This window comes from Rousettus aegyptiacus, unplaced genomic scaffold, assembly GCF_014176215.1.
Source record: "Rousettus aegyptiacus isolate mRouAeg1 unplaced genomic scaffold, mRouAeg1.p scaffold_m13_p_3, whole genome shotgun sequence".
Lineage (NCBI taxonomy): Eukaryota > Metazoa > Chordata > Mammalia > Chiroptera > Pteropodidae > Rousettus > Rousettus aegyptiacus.
This window is the reverse complement of record NW_023416306.1, coordinates 4,711,611-4,739,149: the sequence shown is the minus strand read 5'-3', so window position 1 is coordinate 4,739,149 and position 27,539 is coordinate 4,711,611. Positions and strand designations below refer to the sequence as shown.

The 27,539-nt window shown below is 59.1% G+C and overlaps 1 protein-coding gene across 1 annotated transcript in view; it reads left to right on the top strand.

Moving 5' to 3' along the window:
* Positions 1-9,791: 9,791 nt before the first annotated feature.
* Positions 9,792-27,539, top strand: part of NCS1 (neuronal calcium sensor 1) — a 41,945-nt gene continuing 24,197 nt past the window's right edge. The window contains exon 1 of the mRNA XM_016133832.2: positions 9,792-9,947. Within this exon, the coding sequence (XP_015989318.1) occupies positions 9,884-9,947 (64 nt within the window). The 5' untranslated portion in view covers positions 9,792-9,883. The remainder of the gene's footprint in view (positions 9,948-27,539) is intronic.

The following is a 27,539-nucleotide window of genomic DNA, read 5'->3' as shown; positions in this document are numbered from 1 at the left end:
TAGCGGGGCTCAGCCATCCAGGCCCACACCTGAGGGACAGAGGCCAGAGCCCGCTCCCGGGACCAGGCCCCGCTGTCTGGTTTCTCTGTTCTGATGGACGGCACAAGGTGGGAGCAGACATCCGACCTGAGCGTCCTTTGCCGAGAGCAGCCAACCGCCTCCCCAGCCAAGACCCTCCTCAAGTCCTCCCAGCAGCCACGTGGGCGCGGTCACTGTCACGGCTGCCTTCGGGCATCCTCCTTCTCACCGGGAATCTGTCAGGCAGTTGGAGGGAGAGCCGGCCGTCGCCTCGGGCTGGGGAGGGGAGAAGGCTGACTTCTTCCCACTGACTCGGCTGTCCAGGCTCCGGCTGTTGGCCCCGTTCTCCCTGCAAAGCCACAGGCCCAGTGGGGCATCTCTGAGAATTTGTGGGAACCCCTCCACGCTGGCCAACCCCCCACATGAAGAGCAACTGCCTCAGCAGTTTGGAAAGTGGGTTTTAGGGACCCACTCAGCAGCTGTGTCTTATGCCACTTAGGCCCACTTTGCAAAGGAATGCTGACCCCCCAGGAAAACGTGCAGAACTGAGCTCCAGGCTCCTCATCCAACTAAGCATGCTAGTTCGGGGCTCAGGACCGTGCATCTCACTCAGGGCCCCAGCTCCACGTCACGAGGGTTGACAGTGGTTCTTGGCACATGCGTGCTATTGCAAGCCACAATTTAAGATCAGGGGCGCGTCTGGCTGGGTACGCTGTGGGGAGGACAGACAGCCGGGGCGGAGGGCTAGGTCCTCTCCTTTTCCTTTTAACCAGCCCTGTCCTTTCAGCAATTAAGCTTGTTCAAGTTTTTGCCATTAAAAACCAAAAATCTCCCTAGGCTAAGCAGCAGCCCCCTTCCCCACTGACAAGCCCTTAAGTCTGCTGCTTTACTTTCGGGTACCCCCAGCTTCCTGTAGTCTGATTTCCACTGGCCAAAGTCACCCGCAGCCCTTTGGGGCTTGGTTCTTATCCGCCATGACTTCGGCAGCTCTTGGCACGGTGGGACTCCTCCCCTCTCAAGACCTCCCTCCCCCTGCTCCCCCGACAGTGCTGCCCCCTCCCCACACCCTCGTAGCGTTCCCCGCCACGCCACCCCTGCCCTGGGGGTCCAGGTTACCCGCTTCTCTCTCCGCATGGCCACTCTGCCGGCCAGCCACCCTCCCCTGGACGCCGCCGGCTGCTCCCTTCCAGCGGGGGGCCTGGCCTCCCGTCTCGCCCCACTGTCGGCCTGTGGCCATGCTTAAGCAAAGCGACCTTTTGAAAGTGCCGGCCTCCTGTGTTAAGCAGAGACAAAATCAGGCAAGGTGGATGCAAGAACAACACACAAAAATCAACCTGTTTCTATATGCTTGGAGGGAGCAATCTGAAAATGAAATTAAAACAATTCCATGTACAATAGCATCGAAAAGAAAAAAATACTTATGGCAATTTAAGGGAAAAAGCGTAAAACTCACACTCTGAAAACTAAAACATTGAAAAAAAATTAGGATCTAAATAAATAAAAAGTCATCTCATATTCAAGGATCAGAAGACAATATTGTGAAGACAACAATACTCCCCAATTAGATCTACAAATTCTGTGCAATCCCTACCCAAATTTTCTCTGACTTCTTTGCAAAAATTCGCTAGCTGATCCTAAAATTCATAGGAAAATGCATAGTATCCAGAACAGCCAAAACAGTCCTGAGAAAGAACAAAGCTGACTCACGCTCCTTATTTCAAAAACTTACAAGTCCGTAGTAATCAAGAGACTTTGGTGCTGGGATCATATAGCTGAGTGTGTGGATCAATGAAATAGAATTGAAAATCCAAAAATAAACCCAGGCATTTATGGTCAGTTGGTTTTTGGCAAGGACACCAGAACAGTTCAATGGGGAAAGCCCGTCTTTGCGGACAACTGGACATCCGTGAGCAGAAAGTAAGTGTAGCCCTACCTTGCAGTGTACCGAAACTAGTTCAGAATGGATCATACACCTGAAACTATAAAACTCTTAGAAGGAAGCATACTCTTAGAAGGAAACTCTTAGAAGGAAACAACATTTATGATGTTAAATTAGGCAATGGTTTCTTAGCACAAGCAACAAAAGGAAAAAAAAGTGGACTTGATCAAAATTAAAACTTCAAAGGACATCATCAAATATTTGTGAATCATATATCTTAATATAAGGCTCTCATTTCCAGAGTATATAAAGAATTCTTACAATTCAACAACAACAAAAAAACGCTTTTAAAATGGGCAGAGGGTCTGAACAGGCATTTCACTTAGCATAATAATTTCAGGGTTCATTCATGTTGTAACGTATCAGAATTTCATTTCTTTTCAAGGCCGAGTAATGTTCTGTGTATAGACCATATTTGTTTGTGCATTCATCTGTTAGTGGTCACTTGGCTTGCTTCCACTTTGGGGTTATTGTGAATAATGCTGCTGTGAACCTGGGTGTATAAATGTCTATTCAAGTCTCTGTTTTACATTCTTTTGGGTACATAACTGCTGGATCATACGGTAGCTCTGTGTTTACTTTTCTGAAGAATCCCCAAAATGTTTTCCACAGTGGACGTACCATTTTACATTCCCACCAGAAGTGCACGAGGGTTCTGTGCCCACACTTGTCATTGTGTGTGTGTGTGTTTTTATCGTAGCCACCCTAATGGCTGTGATTTAGTCTTTCCTGGTCTTGATTTGCACTTCCCTAATGATCAGTGACCTGGAGCATCTTTTTGCGTGTTTATTAGCCACTCATATATCTTCTTCAGAGAAATGTCTATTCAAGTCCTTGGTCCACTGTTACTGTGTTATTTCAGTTTAGTTTTAATGATAGAAATATAAATATAACATACAATTGACCACCTTGACCATTTTTAAGTGTACAGGTCAGCAGTGTTGAGTGCACTCACGTTGCTGAGCAGCCGTCGGCCCTGTCCATCTCCAGAACTTTTTCCTGTTGCAACGCTGACACTCCGCACCTTTTAAACAGCTTCCCATGCTCCCCTCCCCGCAGCCCCCGGCAGCCGCCTTTCTGCTTTCTGTCTCTATGAATTCGACCACGCTAGAGACTTCATATAGATGGAATCATAGACTCTTTATCTTTTTATAACTGGCCTATTTAGCTTAGCATAACGTCCTCAGTGTTCCTTGTGCCTAGTTTCGAATTGGGTTTTTTGTTGTCGAGCTGTACAAGGTCTTTCTATAGTCTGAATATTAATCCCTTATGAGATATGTGATTTATAAATTTTGTCTCTCATTCCGTAATTCATGGGTGAACTTGACACCATTATACTAAGTAAAAGAAGCCAGACACAAAAGGTCACCTATTGTTTTTTTCCATTTATACACTATGTCCAGAGTAGACAAGTCTACATAGAGAGAGTGGGCTGAGGGGAGGGTGGTTTGGGAGGGGTGGCCGCTACAGCATATGGGACTTCTTTTGGGAAATGATGAAGATGTTCTAAAATTGTGATGGTTGTACAACTCGGCGAATATACTAAAAAACATTAAACGTACACTTTAAATGGATGATTTGTATTGTACGTGAATTATATCTCACTAAAGCTGTTAAAAAATAAAATACAGTGATCCAAGCTGGGATCTGGGGTCCGAGGAAGTACAGAGCCTGCACACTAACCCTGGCCAGGGCAAGGAAGGCTTCCTGGAAGAAGTGCCACCCTGGACGGGATGAATTAGCTCAGCGATGCGGGTGGTGGTGGAAAGGTATTCGGGCAGGAGGAACAGCATGTGCTAAGGCCAGTGGTGGGAGAGAGTCTGGCACATTTGGGTGAGTCCAGTAGAGCTGGACTCGAGGGAAAAGTCAGGAGCAGAGAGAGACGAGAGGAGAAAAGTCGGTGTGGGCTGTCCCAGGAGGCCCGTCTGCTAAGGAGTTTGGCCTTTTCCTATGAGGGCAGAGGGAGGCGCTCAGCAAAGTTTAACAGGGAAATAATGTGGTCGGACTGCCCCCCGGTGGCACCCTGTTGACTATAGCACAAGGGAATCACGTGGGGACATCTCTTGGCTGCCTTTCTGGCTTTCATCCTATCTTCTCCATCCCAGACTGACTGGACCTCAGACTTCTCAGGCCTGTGGTGTGGGCGAGACTGACCCCGCACTCCTAGCTCTAGGCTTGAGCCTTGGTTGGTTTAAGCTGATGAGCACATCCCTTGTCTCCCTTCCCGCCTACACGGTTGGGGTCAAGAACAGACCCCCTTCAGACGGTCCTGCGGTCTTGGCTGGCGAGGTGGGAGTGGGGAGGAAGTGAGTCACTTTCAGCAAGATGTGAGCAGCGAGTCGGAAGCCCTAAGCTGCAGCCGGCGGCCAAGCTGGAGAGCCTTCCTGAGCACTGCCCGGACAGTGAGGAAGCGGAACCGGAAATGGAGAGAGGAAGCCCAGAGCCTCACAGCTCGGAAGCCTGGATCAAGCCTTGCCTGAAGCTGCCTTGGGTTACATGAGTCAGTAAGTTCCCTTTTTGCTTTAGCCCGTTTAGCACAGGTTTTCTGCTAAAGCGCTTCGGGGGCTACATCCTCTGACAGAAGAGATGCACAAGCATCAGGGAGCCCCGAGGAGCTTTCCAGCCGCCAGAAGGCTCCCCGGAAAACGAGAAGGGGGTGGGTAGCAAGGGAGGTGGAAGAGCTGTCATGAGAAGGGAGGAGATGATTTATACAGGGTCCTTCCTGAGAATCTGCTAATGACATTCACAGGTCATCAGCACCCCGAGGCCAGTCGGCCAGTCTGAGGAGGCCTGGGCCCCAGACCCAACACAGAGCATGAGGGGGTCTGCACTGGCACCGCCCCCGGTTTAGTCATTCTCCCGTGTTATTCCACGGATGAAGCCTCCACGGTGAGGGCCCAGGGGTCAACCGACCTGCTCACGGCCACACGGCAAGTGCTGGACCTGGGCCCAGTGTGGGGCTTGACTGGAAGCAACGAACCTTACAACCCTGATTTTGTCAGTTTTGAGGAAAAGCGGACTTACTCCTCCTAGAATTCGCCAAGGGCTCCTTTGCCCGCCTTCTTATGAGTGGGCCCGACCGAGGCTCCTGCTGCTTGGCCATCCAGGCCTCATAAAACCCGTCAGCAGGCGGCCTCGTTGGCGTTCAACCATGTTATACCTCTGTGTAATGAGTCTCTCCGGGGCCCTACGAACGGAGCATCCAGAGGCTCCTGCGCCTGGATTCAGACAGGGTTGTTAACAAGGCTGTGTTGACCCCTCCGGAGGGGCCCGCGGGGAGCCTGACCATGCCGCAAAGTGGGAAAGGCTTGGCCGCTCAGGCAGGGGTGGGCCTAGTGTTAAGAGGCCTCCGCCCCCCACAGCCCACGTGGGCTCCCACATCCAGGCCGAGGACCAAACCTCATCCTCAGAGACGGGTCAGTAAGGGCCCGCCCTTCAGTCACCCCCAAGCCCCCAGCCCATTTAAAAGGAGCCAAAACCGCACCTCCCCTTCCCTCTAGTTTGTTATTTTCAGTCTGTCCCCGGGCCCCCTGGCCTGGGGCGGGGAGTGGGTGCCTGTTGTGGCCGGCAGGGCCCTCAGTCAGCTTGGCGTGGGTGGGTTTCCTTTCCAGAGGAGCAGGAGTGGCTGGGTGGGTGGGAAGTCGAGAGGCCAGCGTTCTCGGGGTCATTTCTGCCTCTTCCCGCCTCCAACCTGGAAGGCAGCGGTGGGCTGGGTCTGTTGCTGGACTGGGCTCGTGGGGGGCGGGGGATGCTTCCCTTCCCTGCCCTCAGCCCCTATCTTACCTGTTGGGAGGGGCAGCCTCGCGCTGGGGGCCTTTCCGAGTCAGAGGGAGCAGGGGCCATTCTTTTACAAATGAAGCCCCAGGAGAATGGGGGCTGGGAATCAGGAAAGACTCTTCCGGAACTCCACCTCCAAACCCTCAGCCCCCGTGCCCCCACCTGCGCCCTAATTTACACCATTCTGCCTCTCCGTTCCCAGAATCCACAAGAAGCCTGTCTGAGTGCCCGGGGCAGGTGGGCGGGGGCCGGGCGGGGTGCGAGGGGGCGCGGCAGGGGGCGATTGGTCCAGGAAGGGAGGGCAGGGGTCCTGCGCTGGGCGTGGATCCCTGGGTCAGGCGTCCTTGTTCTTGGCCGTGAGCATGGACTCCCTGGCCTGGGGCGGGGAGTGGGTGCCCGTTGTCTGCACATCCATATGTAGATGATACTGTGGGAGACCATTGAGACTGAGGGCTTTGAAGATAGTGAAACTGATGATCGTCCACTGTTTGCTGGACCTCAGGAAGCGGGTTGCCAGGCTCCACCTGCAAAACTTCAGGAGCCCAGCTGGTTTGGTCCTCCCAACCCCCAACTCCCAGTTGTTTGGAGGAAGAGGCCATGGAGTGGGCTCCCTAATCCACTCAGCAGTAAGTCCTTGGTAGCCCCAGCTCACGTGGACCCTTGCCTTCCGCCAGTGCTGGTGAGCCGGGAGACCAGGCAGAGCTCGCCCCTCTGGTGATTCCAGGTCGGCTTTGCACCCCGTAGTGAGCTCACAGGCTGGGGGCCGCAGCTCTGTGACCCAGGCCCAGCTCCTCAACCTCCCTGGGCCTTGCTGCCTAAGTCACAGGGTCCTGCGAAGGCTCAGCGAGCTGAGGCGCGGGAGGCGCTGGGCGCACAGCGAGGGCGCAGTCAGCGGTCGCTGCCTTTGCTACCGCGGGACTTACTCTCGACCAAGGCCACACCAAGTTCAAGTCGGAAGGCAAGAGAAGCCAAAGCCTCCAGGAGAAGACAAGTGTCCTGCTTCTGTCCCGGTTGGCCCTGATGCTTCAGGACTAGATCCGGCTTAAAACTGTTTAGAGCACGCAGTGTCCCAGCTGCGGGACCCGCGAAGCCCCTCGCTGTGCGTGCGGGGAAACGGAGGTTCGGAGAGTGAGCGCGATTGTCCAAACCTGCACCGGAAGTGAGTTAATAAAAAAGAGTTCAATGGTGAAATAAGTGTGGGAAATCAGCAAAACAGGTTTCTTTCTTGCAGGCCTTCTCAGAGCCTTTGAGTAAATACAAATGCGCGTGGTGACTCTTAGAGAGATTGGTTTACAATATGTGTTATTCCCTAAAAGCATTGATATTCCCCAAAAGCACTGACCAGGGAGGGAATGCTTCTTCCCACAAGACACGAATACCCACAGAGACCGGTTGTTCTTCAGAAGATACTGAATTATATGTTTTTGATGATCTTTTGAATTCGGAGACAAAATATGATCAAAAACTACTTAATTCAAATACACAGTGATGTGCACAGATTTTTCTTTCCCTCACAGTTGAGACAATCCTGTAGGTTTTTGCAACTTTTTTGTCCTTACCGCACTGTAAACAGATCTACGCCATGTGACTAGACCTCCAGCCGTGCTATAATTTGATATTCTTGTATAGGATTTCATGGGATGACAGGCTCATCTCCCATTTTGGATATGTAGGTCGCTTCCTTTTTGTTGTCGTAAATGCTGCGGCAGTAACATCGCTGAGGCTTGAATTTGTGTAGATCTCTAATCGTTGGCTTAGGATGATTTCCTAGAAGTGGAATTGCTGAGTCAGAGAACATGGATATTTGCTGCCAGACGTCTTCAGAAAGGTCGCCCAGACTCACTCCCTGCCTGGCGGCGTCCGCACGCCCATTTACACGCTCCTCTGCCGACCCTGGGTATGACCCTTCGCTCTGTAAATTTTTTTCCGATTCGTTTTGTGTTGCTTCAATGACCTGCAAGGGACGTCTCTGCTGTGGACGAGCGGCTGGCATTTGCTTTTGTCCACCTATTCGGGTCTTTTTCCCAACTGTCTATTGAGGGATCATCTTTATCTTATGAGGTTAGAAAGTTCTTAATAGGTTAAAGATATAAACTCTTTGTCCCATGCTTGTGCAAAAGCATTTCCGATCCTTAGAAGCCTGCCCCTATGAGACTACGGGAAGTGATTGGCCAAGAGCCACACAGTGCGTGAGGGACAGGCCCAGGACTAGACCTGGCTGGGACTACGGGCATCATGCTCCATGCTGGGGGTTCAGTGGGACCCCTCCTCCTCTCCTGTACCCCCTCCACCCAGCCAGAACCCTTCCCACCTCACCCCTAGCAGCTCACTGTACTCTGGGCATCCTCTGTCTGGATGCTCAGGGTGGTCTGGCCAACTCTGAGTCCCTCACTGGTGTTCATTCTGAGTCACTGTCCTCAGGGTCGGGACCTCCCTGTTCCCAAGTGGAAAGCAGGTCCCTCCAGCTGTGGGCCCCCATCCCAGCCCTTGGGGTCCGTGTCCTCCCCACTTCCTTTCTGCAATGAGCTCCTGCAGGACCGGAAACTGCCTCCTGGGCTGGGCCCAGGAGAGGCCTTAGCAGAAAAGCCGGAATGTTGGCAGGTAGGGGGGCGTTTGGGGGCTGAGAAGCACTCTCGGCCATAGTCAGCTTCTCTGTCTCCCCAGTTCCCCTGTGCTTCCCGTCCCCTGAGATCTGAACACTGTGCCACAGTGGAAAGAAAAAGAGCCCCTGCTCACACCTGGTCCCTGCCTCATCCTCCGGCGGGCGCTCTGTCCGCCCCCAGGCGCCCGGCACTGTCCCTGCGCTGGGGGAGTGGGGCGGGGGTGGGGGGGTTGGGGGGGGAGGTCCTATTTAGTGGGGGAGACAGCAGGAACACAACGCATGAAACATGTTACGTCTGTGATCGTTGCTAAGGAGAAAAACGGGAACGCTTACAGCTGGGACAGGAATGGGAAAAGTCCCGGGAGGTGGGCACTGGGGCAGGCTCCTCCACCCCCACCAATCCCGAGCCTCAGTCGGTCCAGGTGGAGCCCTGACCTCAACGGCCCACACCTGCAGGCAGCGGCCCTCCACATGGAGGCCGGGAAAGCAGAGAAGGCAGATCTGCCCCTGTCACCTCTCTGCTGAGGTCCCAGAGGCCCGGTTCCCTGGGGAGAGGACAGGCCGGCTCTCTCTGGCCCCGATGGAGCCCGGCCCTGGAGCCCGGTGCAGGGAAAGCTCACCCTCCGGGCTCGGGCCTCCCTCCCTCCCCCAGGTTTCCTGGGCCTTGATCATTTCCCAGCCCCCCTCCCCCCTCCCCCCCTCCCCCTGGGCTTGGAGGTCACCTTCCCCCAGGACGCGGTAGGTGCCCCCACTAGAATATGAGACATCCTGCACAGCAGTGCCCGCCACCCCCCCCCCACACACACACCCCCTCGTTCCTGCCCACAGCTGTGTCCCCAGCGCCCAACACAAATCCGTGTCGAATGAATGAATCTCGCCGGGCAGAGACTCGGCCTCATTCACGTCAGCTTTTCCCGGCCCGCCCCCGCCCGGCTCCATGGTGTGGGGGCCTGGAGCGCCGGGGCCGACTCGAGGTGGGGGCGGGGGCGCCCCTCTGCGGCCCCGGCTCCGGGCTCGCGGGGCCGCGGTCCGGCGGGCGCAGGCCCGGCGGGGCGGGCGCGGAGCGGAGCGGGAGGCGGTGCCGGGCGCTGAGTGGCGGCTCCGGGCCCACCCCTGGCGCGCCGGTGCGGGCGGGAGGCGGGAGGCGAGGAGCGCAGCAGCGAGCATGTGCCGCGCAGCCCAGTAACCAGGGACGACCGAGCGACACCGCGGCCGCGTCGGCGCCCGGCCCAGCGCAGCTCGCGCCGCGGGCCCGGAGAGGGCGGCGGCCCACGGCCCGGCCTGCCCGGCGGCTGCCCCGCGCCCGGGGCCCCGCGCCGCTCGCAGGGCCGCCCAGGCGCCGCCGGACGCGCAGCGCGGCGCGCCGCAGCTCCGGGCCGCGCGGGCGCGGCGCAGACAAAGGCGCGGCGCGGCCCCGGCCCGGCCCAGCCCGGCCCGCCGGCCTCCGCGCGCCCCGCCCCGGCCGCCCCGGCCCGCGCCAGCACCGCCGCTCCCGCGGGACGCCCGGCCGGGGTCCGGCCCGGGGGCGGGGGCCGCGGCCGCCGAGAATGGGGAAATCCAACAGCAAGTTGAAGCCCGAAGTTGTGGAAGAGCTGACCAGGAAAACCTACTGTGAGTGCGCGCCCGGGACCCCCGCCCAGCGCCCCCGCGCCCCTCCCCCCACGCGCGCTCTCCCTCCCCCAAGTCCCTTGTCCCCGCTGCGGCCCCGCTCCCCACCCCCTTCAACGCCGCAAGCCTCTTTTGGTCATTCCCTGCCCTGCCTCCGCCCTGAGCCCCCCGGCAAAGCCCGCGCCGCGCCCTCAACCCCATACCTGGCCCTATTGTTCTAGGGCACCCAGCCCCCCACGCCTGGGTCGTTTGTCGCCTGTCAGCGTGCTCCGGGCCACCCCCCGGCCGGGAGGGAAAGCCCCAGCCCACCCGCGGCCCCCTCTCTGCAGAGCTGTCCGAAAGGGCTGGGGCGTGCAAGGGCCAGGGGCGGTGGGTGGTCCGGGCAGGGGGCGCCCGGTTGCGGGGTGGCCCGGCTCCGGCTGCGCGTAGCCGACTGGCACGAGCGCGGCGGGGCGGGTGATTCATGCATCACGATGCCGCTGCCGCTGCCGCGAGCTTGGCCTGTCGCCCCCTCCCTGGCCCCGATCGTGTGTGTGTGTGTGGGGGGGGGGTGGCGAGACTTGTCAGAGAGCTCGTGGCGGCGGCGCAGGGTCCTGGGCGCCCTGTCGGCTGTGGGATCTGCAGACGAATTCTCCTCTGGCCCTCATCGCCCCTCCCCCCTCCTGTCTGTCTGCCGAACTGGGAAATGGGTTCGAACAGCCATGGGTGACCTGGTGGAGCTCATCATTTAACCGTCTAGGGCCACCCCGAAGAGGAAGGTCTGTCAGTTTCCGGCTTCTAGATCTGTCCCGGCGCGTCTGCCTCCGCTTGCCCAACTTCACGGCTCTCCAGTCCCCTCGCATCTCCCGTGTCCCCACGCCAGCTGTCTCCCTTCCCTGCAGTCTTTGGGAGATGCTCGGACATGCCAGGGGTTAACGGCACTGGGTCCTGACCGCCCCCCCCCCCCCGGGTTTTTCTCTTTGGGGATGGGAAGAGAAGGACAGCTGTCTGGTCTGGTAGGGCTTGTGCCTAGGTGTCAGACTTGGAAGCGGGCAGTGGCCCTGGGCTTCGGTTGGAACCCAGAATCATCCCTAGGCCGCCACGGGCATCCGGCCCCTGTGCGCCCTCCCCGGAGTGTTGATGGAGGCTTGGAAGGCAGGTTCTGGTGGTGCATTGCACAACCTCTGCTCCCTGCCCCCCCACACACACACGCACGCACACACACACACTCCATCTGTCTTCTGGGCATGTTTGCAGGTCTGTCCAAGCCCACGCTCCAGCTCCATGCCCCGGGCCCCGTGTGCTTGGAACAGAGGGGGCTTTCCTGAGTGGGTGCAGCCCGCTGCGAGGTGCTGGCCCTTCTCCAGTGGGATTCTGCAGCAAGGAGCGCGCACCCCGGTAGCTGCTCCTCGGAGGGGCGAGGCTCCGAGGACCAGGGGCTCCACCCTTGCTGCTCGTGCCCTCTTTCCAAGGTGGGTGGGCCGCCCCTTCCATTTTGGTTCCCGTTTTGTGGGATTTGCTGGGCCTCCCTTCAGGCTCTGTCCAGATGTGGCCCATAGCTTTCAGCAGGCAAGACTTCCTTCCCGGGCTTCCCTGCCCAGGGAGGCAGAGGGCACTGTGGGCTTTGTCGGGAGCTGTGGGTTTGGGCCACACCTGAGTATCTCTGTCATGGTGGATTGGAGCAGGGGAGCTGCCTGCGAGCCGAGCGAAGCCGGGTCTCCTGCTTCCTGGGCACGTCCACGCTGCTCTCTGCATCGTTAGCACATCGACTCCTCACATCAGCCCTGCGCGTGGCGGGCGCTGTTACCAACAACCCGCATTTACACGCGGGAACTAAGGCTCAGAGGTGGGCGGCACGCCCACCATCCCGCGGCCCCTCACCAGGCGCTGCGAGACTTGAACTCAGGTCTGTCTGTCTGCAAAGTCACGTCCCTTGAGAGACCTCAGCACTCATGCCAGGAAGTCGGGAGGGCCCTTTCTTCTGTGTGCCCCTTTCTGGTGTTTGCCGTAAGCCATGGCAGTGACTTATGGGTGGGTAGGGGCCCGGGGCAGTCATTTTGTCCACTCCCCTTTCTCTGGGCAGATCTGTCAACTTTGGGACAAGTTGAGTCAACAGGCTCAGTTAGGAGCTGGCCTGATGGGGCTGGGCTGGGCTGGGCTGGGCTGGGCCGGGCTATTTTTAAAGGCCTTTGGAGACATGGAACAGTTTTGATCAGGGAGAGAGCCGGTCCTTTTCCTAGGGCCCTTATAGGGACGGGCTGGTGGGGCGGGTGGTGGGTTCATTTGCCGCCTGTGTGTTTCCCTTGCTGACGCTGGCTCCCTCAGAGCAGGCCCTGTCTGTTGGTTGTGTTGGCACTTAGTAGGTCTACAGATTTGTCAAATGAAAAGTCTCCCAGCAGGGCGAGCAGAGAAAGCCTCCAGCTTGTTGAGGTCCCGGGTCGGGAGTGGAGCCATCTGTTCTCTGCTCAGGGAACTCCGTGTATCGAGTCAAGACAGGAGCACTCAGGAAGGATGCACACATGTCACAGTGTCCCCGAGAGCTTGTCAAAGACCAAGGTGCCCAGGCGGGGCGGCCCTTCCAGATTCCTGATTCTTTATGTCTAGGTTGGGCCCAGAAATTTGATCCTTGATAAGTGTTTGTCATGTAGGTCTTGGTTCCCAGGAGCCCCAGGTGAAGACCCACCACTGGTTCCGGGGTCCTGGCGTATGTAAGCATCGCCTGGCGTATGAGGCCACCTCGGGCACAGCACAGCAGGCTTCAGTGCAGAGGGGAGCCCAGGTGGTCACACCTGGGTCAGCGCTGGCAGCCACCCCTGGTGGTTCTCCTCTGCTCCCTGGGAAAGACTGTCCTGGTGGCCTATGTGTGTAGGGAGGCGGGGTGGGGGGGAGGGAGCAGGAGAAAGTCTCAAAGCTCCAGCTGTGTGGCCCTCAGGGACTCCTAGAGCGGCAGCCTGGTTTTCTTGAGGTCTGACTCACCTTCTTCCATCTTATTGGTGAGGCTGTTGTCATCCCTGTGTGCCCAGGCTGGGGGACTAGCGAGCCCCTCACCTAACCGAGCCTCATTTTCCTCATCTGCAGAGTGGGTGTGCTTGTAGTGGCTGACTCCTAGGGCATGTAAGGAGTCACAGGACCATGTACGTAACAGCCAAATAAGTCAGGACAGACACTTGTCAAGGATGCAAGGGGGCATGTTTGTTTGTGATCATTGTCAATACCGTTTTGAGTGCACCATTCAGCTCCATCTTGAACTGGTCTTAAATGTACCTCCTGGGTGAAGTTCACGTGTCCACAGAGGCATCTTCCCACAGCCCTGGTCTTGGTGCCTGGCACACCGGAGGTGGAGAGAGCCGGGATCTTTGTTTTTCCTGAATCTTAGCAGGTTCTTGTTTTACCCGCAGCTGCTCCCTGCCCCCACCTCCACTGCCTGTCGCTAAGTGCCCACTCTGCTGGGCACAGAGACAGAGGTGCAGACAAGAGGATGGAATTCCTGCCCTCAGGTGGAAACCGGCTCCGGAGTCCTAAAGGCCGGGCTCTGTGGGCTCAAGCCGTTCATGGCCCGAGCTGCATCCGTTTAAGGGCTTCTGGGCCCACGCCGGCCAGCCCCAAGAGGCAGCCACCTCCCCTGCCCTCCCTCCTTATCCTCGTCCACGGTGCTCATGGCATTTCCCGGGGACCCTCTGTCCAGGGCGCGGAGGAGGTCATCTCTTTGTTGCTCTTGGTCAGCCCAGGCTCTGCCTTGACCTTGCTTGCCAGCCTTGAGCCTCCCTGGCCTTTTTTCCCGATGCCTGGGATGGTGCCCGACACGTGGCAGTTTGTAGGTGAGCATCCGGACGGGAGGTCTGGGTAGCGGCAGCTAATGCCCCTGTGGCCCAGGGCGGAGAAGGGGACCTCTGCTCGGGGTCAGGAGTCCGGTCAAAATACGCTGGGTACCACTGGTTGGGCTCTAGGGTTTCTGTGGCATTGGGAAGGGTACCAGGAGAGTCCCTTTTTATAAGATAAGGATTATTCTGTGGTCATCACTCCCTGCCACCCAATTCAGCTTGAACAGAGAGGGCAAGACATTGCCTTGGGGGAGAGTAGTATCTGGTACTTGTCTTGGGACAAATGATGGAGTTGGGAGTGGAGGGCCCCAGAGCCAGTTGAGGGATAAGCCACCAGGAGAGGGAAGGCCGGGAGGGAGTGAGGGAGGGAGAGAGGCTTTCTTAATTTCTACATGTCCTGTGCGCACATCCTGTCTCCAGAAGGCCAAATGGAGTAGCAGCAAGAGGAATCGAGGTTGGACTCCAGCGCTAGGCTGGGCATCTGGGCAGGGAACATCAGGTCTGTGGTTAGGAAGCACCTCAGTATCCTGAAAATCGGGGCTGGGCCCCGCTCAGGCTCTGTGACCTTGGGCAAGTCGCTTACCCTCTCTGAGCACCAGTTTGCCCACGTGACTCTGTGGATCCAGATGGGGTCCAGGGTGTGGGCCGGGAAGGGATGGGGCTGCTGGGCGGCGTGGTCTCAGGGGCCAGATGGGCCGCGGTTCTGGCCCTTTCATTGGGCCAGCCCTGTCCCATGGAGCATCACAGTGACCCAGAGGCGGGGCATGTGAAGGGCTCAGCTTGGCGCCTGGTTTTGAGGGGACCTTTGAACCTCTCCTGGTGGCATCTGGCCCTAGATGCAAGTCCCCCGTCCCCCAGAGCAGGACAGGCAAGCAGGCCTGGGGCCTGCTCCCTGTTGAGAAGAGCAGAGGCGGACGGAGAGGGGCAGAGACTCGCTCGGGGCCACGGAGCCCAGGCCTCCAGACAGAGACTCACTCGGGGCCACGGAACCCGGGCCTCCGGACAGAGACTCACTCGGGGCCACGGAGCCCAGGCCTCCGGACAGAGACTCACTCGGGGCCACGGAACCCGGGCCTCCGGACAGAGACTCACTCGGGGCCACGGAACCCAGGCCTCCGGACAGAGACTCACTTGGGGCCATGGAACCCAGGCCTCTTCCTCACGCTCATTTTGGCTCTTTCTGCCTCCTCCAGCTCCATGGTAAACGTGACCGGGCTCGTCTTGTCCCCACTGCCACCCCAGAGAGTTCTGACATCTCACATCTCACAGTGTCAGGCCTCCTGCCGAGGCCTTAGGACTGGACCCAGCTCCCTCTGCTCCCAAGGCCAGGCCTGAGCCCCTCTGGGCTACTCACCAAGGGCGCCAAAAGCCATAGGAAGGGATTTGGACATTTTCCGAGTTGGAGTACGGGCATGGATGGAGGTGGTGGAGACACGTAGGATTTGGGTTCGGAGATCGTTCTTGCCTGTGGTCCAAAGAATAAATTGGAAGAGCGGGCTGTAATCAAGGCCAGAGCGACCATGGGAATGAACTGGGGTGTCGGTGGGGATGATGTCAAGGGCAGATTCCGAATACGTTTAGGAGGAAGGCTCAGTAGGACTTGGTACATAGGTTTCGTTACCTTGTCTATTTGGGGTCATAGACTTTTGATTTTGTACCTTATTGAAACTTGACAACTGTGAATGTTTGCGTACATCATCAGCCATTCTTCTAAAACATGGTTTTTAAATGGTGCATGTATAAATGCAACATTTTACTTAATGCCCTGCCACAGGATAGTTAAGTCGCCTTTCCCCCCATTATAAACAGTGCTGTGACAAGCATCTTTGTACTAAATCTTTGCACTAAATTTTTGCATGAACATCTTTGTAGTAAATCTTTGCACACATCTCTTCTTGAAGATAAATTTTCCAAAACAAAGGTATGGAGTTAAAAGGCTGGGGACGTCTTAAAGGGCTTTTGATGGAAAAAAAATTGTTAAATTGCTCTCCAGAAAATATGCCCCCATTAATATTTTCAGCAAAAGTGGATGAGAGTGCCTATTTCCCTACATCCTTGCCAGCACTGAGTCTTACTGTTTTTCTTCATCATTGCCAACTTTATGGGGAAGAAAAGAGTAGCTTGCTGTTTCAATATTCACTTCCTTGATTACTATTAAATAGAATCCTAGAATCTTTGAGCTAGAGGAGACTTGGGGCTCATGTAGTCCAATGTCCTCATTTTGCAAACATAGAAATCATGTGCCAGAGACGTGAATTCAGTCTCTCTCCTAAGTCACATGGCAAACATGGGGCGGGAACCTAGGACTACGCCTCCGCTGGGGGTGACCCCCACTGTGCCGTGATATGTTGGGGACACCTCGCTTTCGTCACCGAAGTTTCTTCTGGTATGGTTCATCTTGTCCAAAACATCTCTTGCTGTCTGGTAACGAGAAAAACAGTGGGAAAAAAAAGAACCTCCTTCCGGTCACCATTAAGAGATGAAACACTTGGTACACCCTGAGCGCGATCTGTTTACCACAGCAGAAATCGTCCTAAATGAAGCGCCAAGTTCGCAGAGAACTCAAAATTATTGGGATCGGACTCCCGGCCGAGGGCAGGACAGCTGGGCTGAGGGCCGGAAGGCCAGCTCGTGTGACTCGGGCGAGCCCTTCCCCTTCTCTGCGCTCTGGGTGCCTCGTGCGTGAGGTGGGGACCATGACAGTGTTTCTCCCACAGGTGGACACAGGGACCGACACGTAGTAAGTGCTCAGTAAATGCTCCCACAGGAAGGGGGCTCTTTGGAGTCAGGGGACAGTGGTCTGCAGCGGCCCCCGGATCACGGAGCTGGGAAGGAGCGTGGGCACTGGAAGGCCGAGTTTTGGCACCCTGTGCGGTCGTGGGCTCAGAGGCTGGGGAGACACCTGCCTGGGCTTCCATCCCAGAAGCATGGTGTCCTGGACAGTGACTTTAGAGCCTCTCGTCCCCTCTCGGACTCAGCTTCCCTTTCTGAATAATGCTCTGGTTGCTAGATGGTGAGAATTCCATGGGGAAGCTGCACTCGGGGCCCAGGCCGGGGGGTGTACGGGACCCCGGCGTCTGCTGCCTGGGCTCTCGGGCTGTCTCGGCTCGCAGATGAGCCTGTTTTGTCTTCTGCGAGCTGGGATGATAATACCTCCATGACACGGGGCTGCTGTGTGAGGTCGGGGGTAGTACAGACACCGAATTTGGTGGCTCGTCTCGGGTGCCACCCCTTAGCTCATCCGTGGTGATGGAGCATCAGTAATCAACCATGTGTGAGGATCAGAGGCCGTCACCATGGTGAGAGGCTGGCATTCAGCACGTTTGTGTGATCCAGGCCCAGCTCAGTGCTCACAGGCGTTCATCCCTGACTCTTCCCTGGAGCCCTGGGTGGTCCCTGGTTTACAGATGAGGAAACTGAGGTTCAGAGGGGACCAGAGCTGGCCCGAGGCTGCATGTCTGTGAGTGGCGCAGCTAGAGTTTCACGCTGGGCTGTTGTGTATTGTGGGCGGGGGGGGGGCGGCTCTGAGAAGCCACTCCGAGGCGTGTGGGTGAGTGTGAGTGAGTGTGGGTGCCCGGTGTGGGTGTGCAGGTGGGGCGGATGCTGGCAATCACGTGCAAGCCCCGGTTCCCGCGGGCATGCTCCGAGTGTGAGCGATGGGGTCACGGCGCGTGTTAGGAGTGGGCGAGCCGGCACGTCTGTGCACGCGTGTGCGTGCGTGTGCTGGCGTGCGCGGCTGCTCCGTGTAGGTTGTGAATGTAGCTGTGCATGGGGGGAGGGGCAGGGTGCTTGGCTGGGAGGCAGACAGGCTGGGAACCCAGATCGAAGGTGATCGCTCAGCCGCCTGCTCTGGGACCGGGTGACGTGGGCGCCACTTCTCGGTCCCCTTCTGCCCTGGCTGCAGGGACCTTCTGGGAGCCCGTCTGCCCTCGGGCGGTGGGTAAATATCACTGGGAGGAATGACAAGTGGGTACTCCATGCCGGGAGCACTAGAGCCGACTCCCCCGGCCCCTGGCAGTCTCGCTGTAAACCTGGGAGCAGGGACGATTTGCTTATTTCACAGACGAGACGGGGGGCCCCGCGGGTCCAGAGACAAGCCCAAGTCAGTGGCCGAGCTGGGGCTCGGGCTCGGGTCTTTGTCTTGATGTCACCCGCTCTTCCCTTCACATGCCTGCCTCCTGTGATCTTCTTGACACCTTAGAGCTGCCTGTAGGGTAGTGAGTGCCCCGTCGCTGGAGGCATTCAAGCAGCTGTTAGGGTGGTAGCCGCTGGCCGGGCATCCCGGGTTCTTGGCCACTTGGGGTGGGACAGTAGGTAGGATCCTTTTATCTGTGAATACGCCGCCCTGCTGGGCCCTGGGGCTCTGATTCCTGCTCGGGATTTGGGGCGTCCTCGGCCTGGTGTCTGCAGGAAGCATCTGAGCCCTCATGGATGCAGTGTGGGGCTCTGGGGCACAGTGACGGAGTGGGCCTCGGGGTCTGCAGGTCTGGCAGCAGTGCCCTGGGTGACTGTTAGCTCCTTGCTGGTTTGGACACGTCTGGTGGGTTTTGGGTTTTGTGCAGTGCCTGGCCAGGAGCCGTGCACAAGACAGGCCTGTGAACACCTGTGCGTACAGCTTTGGGCTTTCCAGAGTGGTGGACCACGCGTCACATTGTTTCACTCCTTGGCCGACCAGGACGGGACCCGCCTGTGCCCCTCGCCTGCAATCTGAAGGCTGGGGGGCAGTTGCCAGGGTGCCAGAGTCCAGGGTCCCAGTTCCGGCCCGACATCCTGTGGCCTTTGGCTGCCCCTCCCCGTGTCTCAGTTTCTCCATCTGTCCCCATCTCTGAGACGGGATGTCACCTTTTCTCAGCCCCAGAGAACCCCGATGGTGCCACCTAGGGGGACGTGCCCCTGCCTAGTGAGCCCAGGCCTGGGGGTGCCCAGGAAGAGGTGCGGGGCAGCTGCTGGCTTTGGCACTCCTGGTCTCAGGAGGGGGCCCCAGGAGGCTAGCGGGCCATCATGCTCGGATTCCCTGGCAGGGGAGGAGGAGGGGGGCTGGAGGAACGCGGCTTTGAGGGATGTTTAACACAGGAGGCAGAAATAGCATTCCGCTTTTTATTTCAGGCTTGTGTTTTTCAGCGAGGAGGCAGACTCAGAGTGCCTCTCTCCTCTCTCTGTCTCTGTCTCTCTGTGTCTCTGTCTCTCTCTCCCCTTCTCTGGCTCCCCCACTGCTCTGGCCTTTTGGGAACAGAGAGTGGCTTTAAAAAAAAAAATTTTTTTTTAAGATGCTGCTGTGGGAACCAGAAGGGGCTCTGGATGTGGAGGCAGAGCTGAGTGCAAATCCCCCAATCTCCACGTCCCAACCCTGTGGCCACTTCCTATGCCGAACCTCTGCTTTCTCATCTGCAGTTTTGGGGGGCGGAGGGCATGAGTCCAGATGGCTTCTCGGGTGGGTGGTGTGGTGTCAAGAACTTCTACTCAGGGATGCGCCAAGCCTGGGTGCTCATCCTCAGCTCTGGGACCTTGACTAAGGCCCCTTTCCATTGAGCCTCCTTGTATCATCTGTAAAATGGGCAGACGTGATAATCCCTCCTCCCAGCACTGGGGATGAAATTAATGTGGAAATACTGGCAAAAGGGCCCAACACATCTCAGGCTCTCGAATCCATGCCCCAGGTTCTCATGACCTCCCACGAAAATGGGAAAACGCCTCCAGCAAGTGGGCTTCTGCCAGGGCGAGGGGGCTTCGTGGCCGGGGGAGGCGTTTCATCTGACCCTTCTTCCCCTTGCCTTGTCCCTCTGGCCCGGGGCAGGACCCACCCTCATCCACACTGGCGCCAACACCTAACAACCCTTTCCACGGAGGTGCCCCGGGCCCAGCCAGTGACCCCCAGACCTGCAGGTGACGGAGGTCACGGTTAACTCTTCTTCTTCCCAGTCGGCCGTGAGGCCCACAGCGGTGAGGAGGGGACCATGTCCCGTTTTGTGGTTCACTGTCTCGTGAGTCACCGCTGTGTCCCAGCGCTGAGGACAGAGCTTGGCATAAAGTGTTAGAACGACTGAAAAAAAAAAAAAAAAAAACAAATCCATGAACGAACAAGCTAACGAATGAACGAAGTTTTTTCCCATCCATCTCTGGTCCTCGCTTTCTGTTCCTCTCCAGCTCCCTCCTACTTCCTGGGCTGGAGGACGAGGAGGGCTCACTGAGGGTGGAGTGGGGTGGAGGGGTCCCCAAGAAGTCAGGTGCTGGGAGGCCAGGCCTCAGCAGGACTGGCTGAGCAAGGACTCCAGGCCCCTCTCACCTTCTCGCCAGCCCGGCTCCCCCCCCTTCCAGGCCCCTCCCCCTCCTGCCTCTTTGGAGGAACCAAAAGACTCCTGTTCAAAGGCAGGCGATGGGGCTATTTTTGGCACTGTGGGGGAAAAGCGCATGCCTCCCTTCTGTTCAAAAATATATGGTATATGAACCGGGCGGACGAGGCGCTCGGCAGGGCTCAAAGCCCGTGCCGGCTGGGCGCCTGCCCCCGGCCCTGTGGTCCTGCGCCTCCCCCCGGCCCGGTCGCCCACATGGCTCCGTTGGGCAGTATTGTTTCCAGACCGCCCGCGACGAGGCCTTGCTGGGCCCGAGCGGAACAAGATCTCCATTAAAACTCAGAGCAGCCATCATGATGGGGAGGAACCGGCTGGCAGCCCTTCCCGATTTGCGTTTCCTGCTTTAGGTTCTGTGGAGCTGGACGTGGCCGTGAGAAGTGTCCTGGGCGCATCACGGGGCAGGAGGCCCGGCCGGCCAGCTGCGGCAGGAGGGCGGGAGGTCCCGGTGCCCACGTGAAGCCAGTCTGGCCGAGAGTGTCCCTGGGTCGCTCGGCTGCCTCTCACGACCCGATTCAGGAAGCGCTTCATGGAACAGCTGTCTCGTGCCAGGCCCTGCGGGTGCCAGGACATGGGGCAGATTGCACGGACGGGTTTCCGGTCCTCCTGGCCTTCACAGTATGCTGGGGAAACAGATGTCAGGCCAGAAGAAGCATCCAGACAGGGCATGGCCCGGTACCGAGGGAGTCCGTGCTCGAGAGGTTCTCCACCCGGAGTCCTGAGCGAAGCCCGGGTGCCGCCCTTCCCCCCCACTGCCACAGGGAGCAGAGGTGTGGTTCATCTCCTTCGGGAAGACTCAGAGGCTGGCACGACAGGTGGCTTGTATTAGGGAATAGTGCTTGGGACCTTACTTTGTCACGCACGTGTGTGCACACGTGCGTGTGAGTTTTAAGCAATAAAAGTAGCCATGCGTACTTTCTAACTTACCCACCTAAAACGAGTATAACGCATGCTTTCTGCAGGAACGGAAGCACACTGAGCACCTACTGCGTGCTAGATGCAATGATATAGCTGCGACCTGGGCAGGCACAGCTCCTGCCCCGTGAAGCCCCAAGCCACTGGAGAAGGGCAAAGTTGGAAAATCCGGCCGTCACCCAGACGAGAACAAAACCATTTCTCATGCTGCCTCCCTGAGGTCACTGTTGTTAACATTCCACCGGTTCCTTCCAGTCTTTTTTCTGTGTCTGTAGCTCTGGGAGGTTTTATCATCCTCCGTTTTCTGGCGAGGGGACCGAGGCTCAGAGAGGTTGACTGAGTAATCCCAGCATCACACAGCCAAAACGTGGAGGGCCGGGCTTTGAACCTATGTCTGTGCGCCTTGATGTGGGTCCCGCAGTCAAAGCTGGTCATTCATAGATCAGCAGATATCGGGGACCTTTGCTTCCCAGCCCCAGCAGCGCTTTGTTGTGGGGCAGGTGACCCAGTTCAGGAGTCAGGCAGGATGTAAAAATGGTCAGCTCCCAGAATGCACTTGTGTGATGTTTTAAATACCGGACTTCTCCGAGTTCTGGAGTCACACCTGGTTCTTGGCTCCGCTGCGGACAGACTTTGGCCTTTGGGCAAGTAGCTTCTCTCTAGGAGCCTCGGGCTCCTGATCTGTGTAGTGGAGATTATCAAAGGCCTTGCCTCCCAGCGTCATCCAGAGACCAGATGAGATGAAGGCGTGCAAGGTGCCCAGCCCCGGATGGGCACGCGGCAAACGGCGGCTTTTTATCTTGCTATTTTTGGAAGCCCCAAGACAAAGTATGTCATCCTGTAGTTTTACTTGAGTTTTTTGGGGGGACAGTTATCTAACTTATATAGAAATTAAAATTAACGTATTCTGTCACTTTATTTTTTAAGAGTGAAACACATAAATAAATGATGGAGCAGAATGCAACATTTGTGGAAATATTTGCGCCAGAACACAAGATTTGAACTAAACCTTGTCTTGAGTGGCTGCCTGGGGGCTCCGCCCCCCACTCCCTCTCCCCTCACGGGCTTTGCAGAGGGCACCCTGGGGAGCCCTCAGACTCCTCGCCACACGGCCCTGCTCCACGGACACAGCTCTTGCCACCTACCCGTGAACTAGGGGGAGGGAACATCCTCGTTCCATTTGCCGGATGAGGAGACTGAGGCTGGAGCGGGACAAGCAGCACGCAGAGTCAGGCTGTATCTGACGGCAGAGCTGAGAGTGAGAAGGGTCACGGCGTCCTGGAGGAAGATGGAGCCGGCGGGCATTTTGACGGGCATGGGACAGCTGTTCGCGGATGGACGGTGCAACCCCAAGTCTCATCCCCCGAGTCCTTGGCCCGTGGCTGAGCCAGGGGCTCAGCGAGGGTTTGCCATGGCCAGCGGGGGGCTCAGCGGGCGGCCCCCTCCCTGGCTGGGGAGGACTATCTCCAGGCTAAAGCCTTTTTGAGCCTGGCCTCCCCCGTCAAATGGCCCTGGGCACCCACACTTCCCCACCACTGAGCATGTCACGGCAGGGAGGCCTTTGCCTCTGTGAAGCCTCAGTCTCCTCGTTAGCGAAATGGGCAGCCCCAGAGCTCAGGCTCGAGCGGTCGGGGCTCAGGGGGGGCGCCCTGGGGGCGGGGACCAGAATCGGGATGCGAGCAGCCGCGAGCTTGCCTGGCACACCCGGGTCTCCCTCTGTGCCCGGGAGCTTTCCCGTCTTAGCGTCGGCCGCACGGCCCGGCCCTGCCAGCCGCATCTCCCGCGGGGCTCCCCAGTGGCAGCGTGAGACCCCTGACGTTGTGTGCTGATCCTGTGACTCCCACCGTGATGGTCCACGTCTCCGTGCCGAGCCCTTGTCCCAGGCTGGGAAGTGCTTCTGGCCCGCGTCCTCTGGCGGGCTCTGAGAGCGGAGTGTGTTGTCACGGCCACTCCGTGACTGGACGGACAGTGGGTGGGGCCTGTCTGCACTAAGGCCCGCACTGGGGGAGAGGCTATGGGCAGCTCCGCCAGGCCTGAGCTCAGGGCAAAGGGCAGGTCCCAGGGGCTGCGAGGCCCGGCTGGCCCGGCCTTGGCCCCAGCCGCGGCCCCTGCGCCCCGTGAGGCTCTGTGACGTCCTGTGCGTGAAGAGCTCGGTGCAGGGCCAGCAGCAATGCGGTGACCGGCCTGTGTGGGCGGCAGTCTGGCGTCCCTGGTCCTCACCTGCACAGAGCCCTGCAGTGTGAGCAGAGCAGGCGGGGCCCTGCCCCGTGTTCCCGTGGCCGCCCCGTGCCCTGCAGCCCGGGGCAGGGGTGGGGGGGACGGCAAAGGAGGAGCCCAGCCCAGAGTGCCCAGGAGTTCTAGGCAGTTCTAGGTAGTTCTAGGCCGAAGGCCGGGCCTCCTTTCGGATGGAATTCTGGTCGCCGGCCCGGCACTTACGGCATACAGGAGTGGGGTGTGGAGAGGGCCGACCGTCTCCCCTCCCGCCCGGGTGACAACCCCGGCCGCAGCGACGGGTCCTCGTGGCTCCCGGGCGTGTTTCGCGTCATATCTAGGTGTCCGCAGCAGCTGTGCCGAGGCCTCCGTGCTGCTCACGCACCTGCCGCCTCCATCCAAGGTCACCGGGCCCTGGGTGTCCGGCCCAGCGCGTGGCACACCCTCCTGTTCGTTCCCACAGTGCCCTTTGTGGGGGTCCATGGGTGGCTCCCCAGGACACAGGGCCTGTGGTACTCCTGGTCCTTCGCTTGCGGCCCACTGGTCACTTTGTGGGGGGCGGGAGCTGTGGGGGCCTGGAGAGCTCAGGAGTCTGCACAGAGCGGGAGGGGAATGGCCAAGGCGGGCGCCCTGTTGTCCCCTGACCTCCCCCGCCCCCCACCCCCCAGGGATGCCAGCACGCTTCCATGGGGCCTGCTGGAAACTGCCCGCCTGTCTCGTGACACAGGGGCCTGTTCTAGCTGGGGCCGGGGGAGCCTGAGGCACCTGAGGATTGACGTGTGCAGGTGTCTGCTCGCCCAGCCCTTCCTCGGGAACCCCCCGCCATCACCAGTGTGCAGCACGGCCAGGTAATGTCTGCTGTGAGTGGGACGAGCCACTTCCGCTTTCGAGGCCCAGACAGAGGATGTGACGGGTCCTGCGGCAAGGGAATGTCAGAGCCCTGGAATCCAGGTCCCGTGGGACCCTCATGCTGGGCCACTTTCCGTGCAGGGAACGGCCCCTCCTGGAGGTGGGGGGGTGACCGTCCCCAGGGTCAGGCTGCTGTGGGGCAGGAGGGTGCATTCTGGTTCACCCACAGGCTCCCTCCCTCATCCGAAGAATTTTGCTAAGAGAGAGGGACATGGCCAAATTAGGGATGCCGAACGGATGAGGACCCAGGAGGGGGGTGGTTTAGTCCGGGGAGGGGGCCATGTGGCGTGTAAGGGGCCGTGGGCTATCAGAGAATCAGGGACAGGGGACCCAGCTGGACAGGAGCATGGGCATGAGGGATGTGGGGTGCACCTGCAGCCCCCTAGGAAGTACATGGGGAGACTCGAGGGGCCCGCAGTTTGGAGGCTGAGCGGAGGGGGCTTGGGGCCTGGGGAGGGGGCGTCCAAGGGGAGCTGCCCTCCTGGAAGGTGGAGCAGCCAGTGGCCAGACGTGTCCAGGCAAAGGGAGTTAGTGCCAAGGAGCTGCCGGTGCCCAGGCCCAGACGGTCCCCATCTTCTCTTCTTGTGACAGCCAGACCAAGGCCCCCTCGCCGACCTTCAGCTGTGACGGGGGTCGCGGGCAATGCGAGGACGCTCGATGTAGCCTTTGTCCTTAGAGACGGAAATGGGCCCTGCGTCGGCAATGCGAGGACGCTCGATGTAGCCTTTGTCCTTAGAGACGGAAACGGGCCCTGCGTCGGCCACAGGAGGGCGGCCCTGGGGCCGGGAATGCTGCCGTTGGCCCTGGGTCCCTCCAGCTGTGCCCAGCGTCCCCCGTGGGGGCCACGGGCCCCACTTTCCATTCCCACTGTGTCTGAGCCAAGCTTCAAGGAGAGCGGCATTTTACTTTAGGGAAATCAAAATCAGACTCAACCTTTACCCTGGGCCCCGGGGGCCGGCCCTGGTGTTTGCTCCTGGCAGACGAGAGGGGGGAGGGGTGGGGAGCGGCCTCAGGTGTGCTGCTCTGGGGGTGGCCGTGGTGGGCGCCCAGTGCTGTTGGGGGACACGGGCCTGGTGTCAGTGAGCCAGCCGGGGGCCGAAGTCTGGGCAGCAGGCGGGGGCTGGGCCTCCTCCCCACCTGCTGCCCTGGTTCTTGGGGAGGCCAGCAGGACGGGGTGTGGAGTGGGTGCCCACCCCCTCCCAATGGCTCTGCCTGGTAGGAATTTATACCCGTCCATCAGATGAGGATTCTGAGGCTCAGAGAGGCTCAGTAACGCAGTCTACAGATGGCCAAAGACGGGGTGCCCGCCCAGAGCCTCCCACCAGCCATGTGGAACGCGGCCCGTCTGCTTGAGGGTGGCCCACGTCCAGTGTTAAATGCTGGCTTCCTAATGAGCTTGGGCCCCCCCTGGCCCGGAGGTGGGAGCGTGCTGGAGAGAGGCGGCTCGTTTCAAAAATCCCCCCCGAGCCGGTGGTAACCGTGGAGGTGAACGTGCTCCGGCGTGTGTTCCGGACCCTGCCGTGTGGCTCGGTGACGACGGGGACATCAGTTAGGGTTCAGTCTCTGCCCCCCTGTGCGGGACCCGGGGCTGGGCTCTGAGGCCGGTGCTGGGTCACACCAGGAGGAACCCCTTGGCCTCTGGGGCCGGGGCAGGGGGCCTTCCTGGAAAAGGGACGTCCCAGCTGGTAATGGAAAGGGGTGTGGGGCAGAGGGAGCGGAGGCAACAGCGTCGGGGGCTTGGGGCGTGTGCAGGGGGCCAGGGGCCGCTTGCGCTGACGGTGGCCCGCCTTCCTGCCAGGCCCTGAGCGCGAGCGGCCCCCCGTTAATGTCACACTTGTGTGGGGACTCTGGGAGGAGTGCAGATGGGCCCCAGCCACAGAGCGTGAGCCTGGGAACGTCACTCTGGTCATCTGGGCAGAATGTGGAGGCAGAGGGGCCCCGGCGTCGTCCCGGACGCCCAGTGTCCGCGGCGGTTGGAGCTGCTGGGGGCAGGACCCTGGACTCGGCCCGCAGCCCCTCCGGTGCCGGGTGGACGCAGGCCGGGGGCTGGTGAGATCAACCGTCGCCGCGTTTCTTTCTCAGACGTCGCAGTGAGCGGCCGCGTGTCCGCCGTCCGGATTCTCCCGCTGTCAGGGGTTTGCGACGTTGGCTTCCTCTCTCTTTCTCAATATGCACGTGTGTGTTTCTGCACCTCCAAAGAAGTGGCAGCCACCCAGACCCTCGCCCCCAAATGTCTCAGGGCGCATCTGCAAGGCAAAAAGACGTCCTCCCATACAACCTCCGTGCCGTTGGCGCTCCTCAGGAAATCGACAGTGAGCGTGCGTCGGGGCCCCGTGCGGCTCCCCCCCCGTCCCCACATCCTCTACCTGGTTTCAGTTCCGGATCCAGGACCCAAGCCAGGCACTGCGAGTTGCCTTGGGTGCCTCGTCTCTTCAGTCTCTTTGTCCTGAACCTTCCCCTGCCTCGTTTTACCTGTCATGGCCCCGATGTACCGGAGCGTCCTGGCCAGTGGTCGTGTAGAATACCCCGCAGTCCGGATTGGTCTGAGGATAGCCTCACGCTCCGACGCAGGTTAAGTCTTCGGCGGGAGAACTCCATGGGTGACACCCTCCCGCGGCATCGACCCAGGGGGCACGTGACGTCGGGGCGTTTCCTGAAGGGGGGGCAGGCGTGCTCAGAGACGATCATCGTTTAGTAGTTTATTTTCGTTGTGTTTAGGAAAGATACACACAGCGCATGTCGCTGGTAATTTTATGGCTGATGCCGCTTAGGCTGCAGCTAGGTCAGGCGAGTAAGTGAAGAGGAAGTGAGCTGAGATTAAGGAACATCCCAAGGGAACCCCTGGACAGGTGGAATCCAGACGGTGGCGTGGGCGTGGCTGAGCGTCTGGGGACCCAGACAGAACGGCGAGAACGTGGGCCCCGGTGTGGGGCGGACCCGGGCAGGGGGTCCGCCTGGCCTCCTGGCTGTGGCCTCGGGTTCCTTCCTCAGACGGCCTCCCCCGGCCCCCTTCCTTCCCTGAACAGTGAGGTGTGACACCGGTCGCCTCCAGTTCGGGCCAGGAGCTGGTAAGCAGGTGGCTAGGATTTGGAGGCGATCCTCTCTGACCCTGGTGGAGGGGCTGGGGGCGGGTGGCCAGGCATCCAGAGAGCCGCCTGCTGCCCGCCCCCCTCCAAGACCCTTCAAGACTCCAGACAGTGAGGCAGGGAAGAGCTGCTGGCCCTGGCACTGTGCCGGGGGACACCTGTGGCCTTATCTGTTTCCAAAAGGTTGCGTAGCTCCTTAAAGCATTGAGAAGCGCCACTCCAGCTCACATCCCCTGGGCTTGGCCACCTGCTGACTGCTGGTGTGTCGTGGACCTTTCTGATGGGGAGGGACAGCCAAGCCCGTCCACTCCCCACTACCTCTCATGG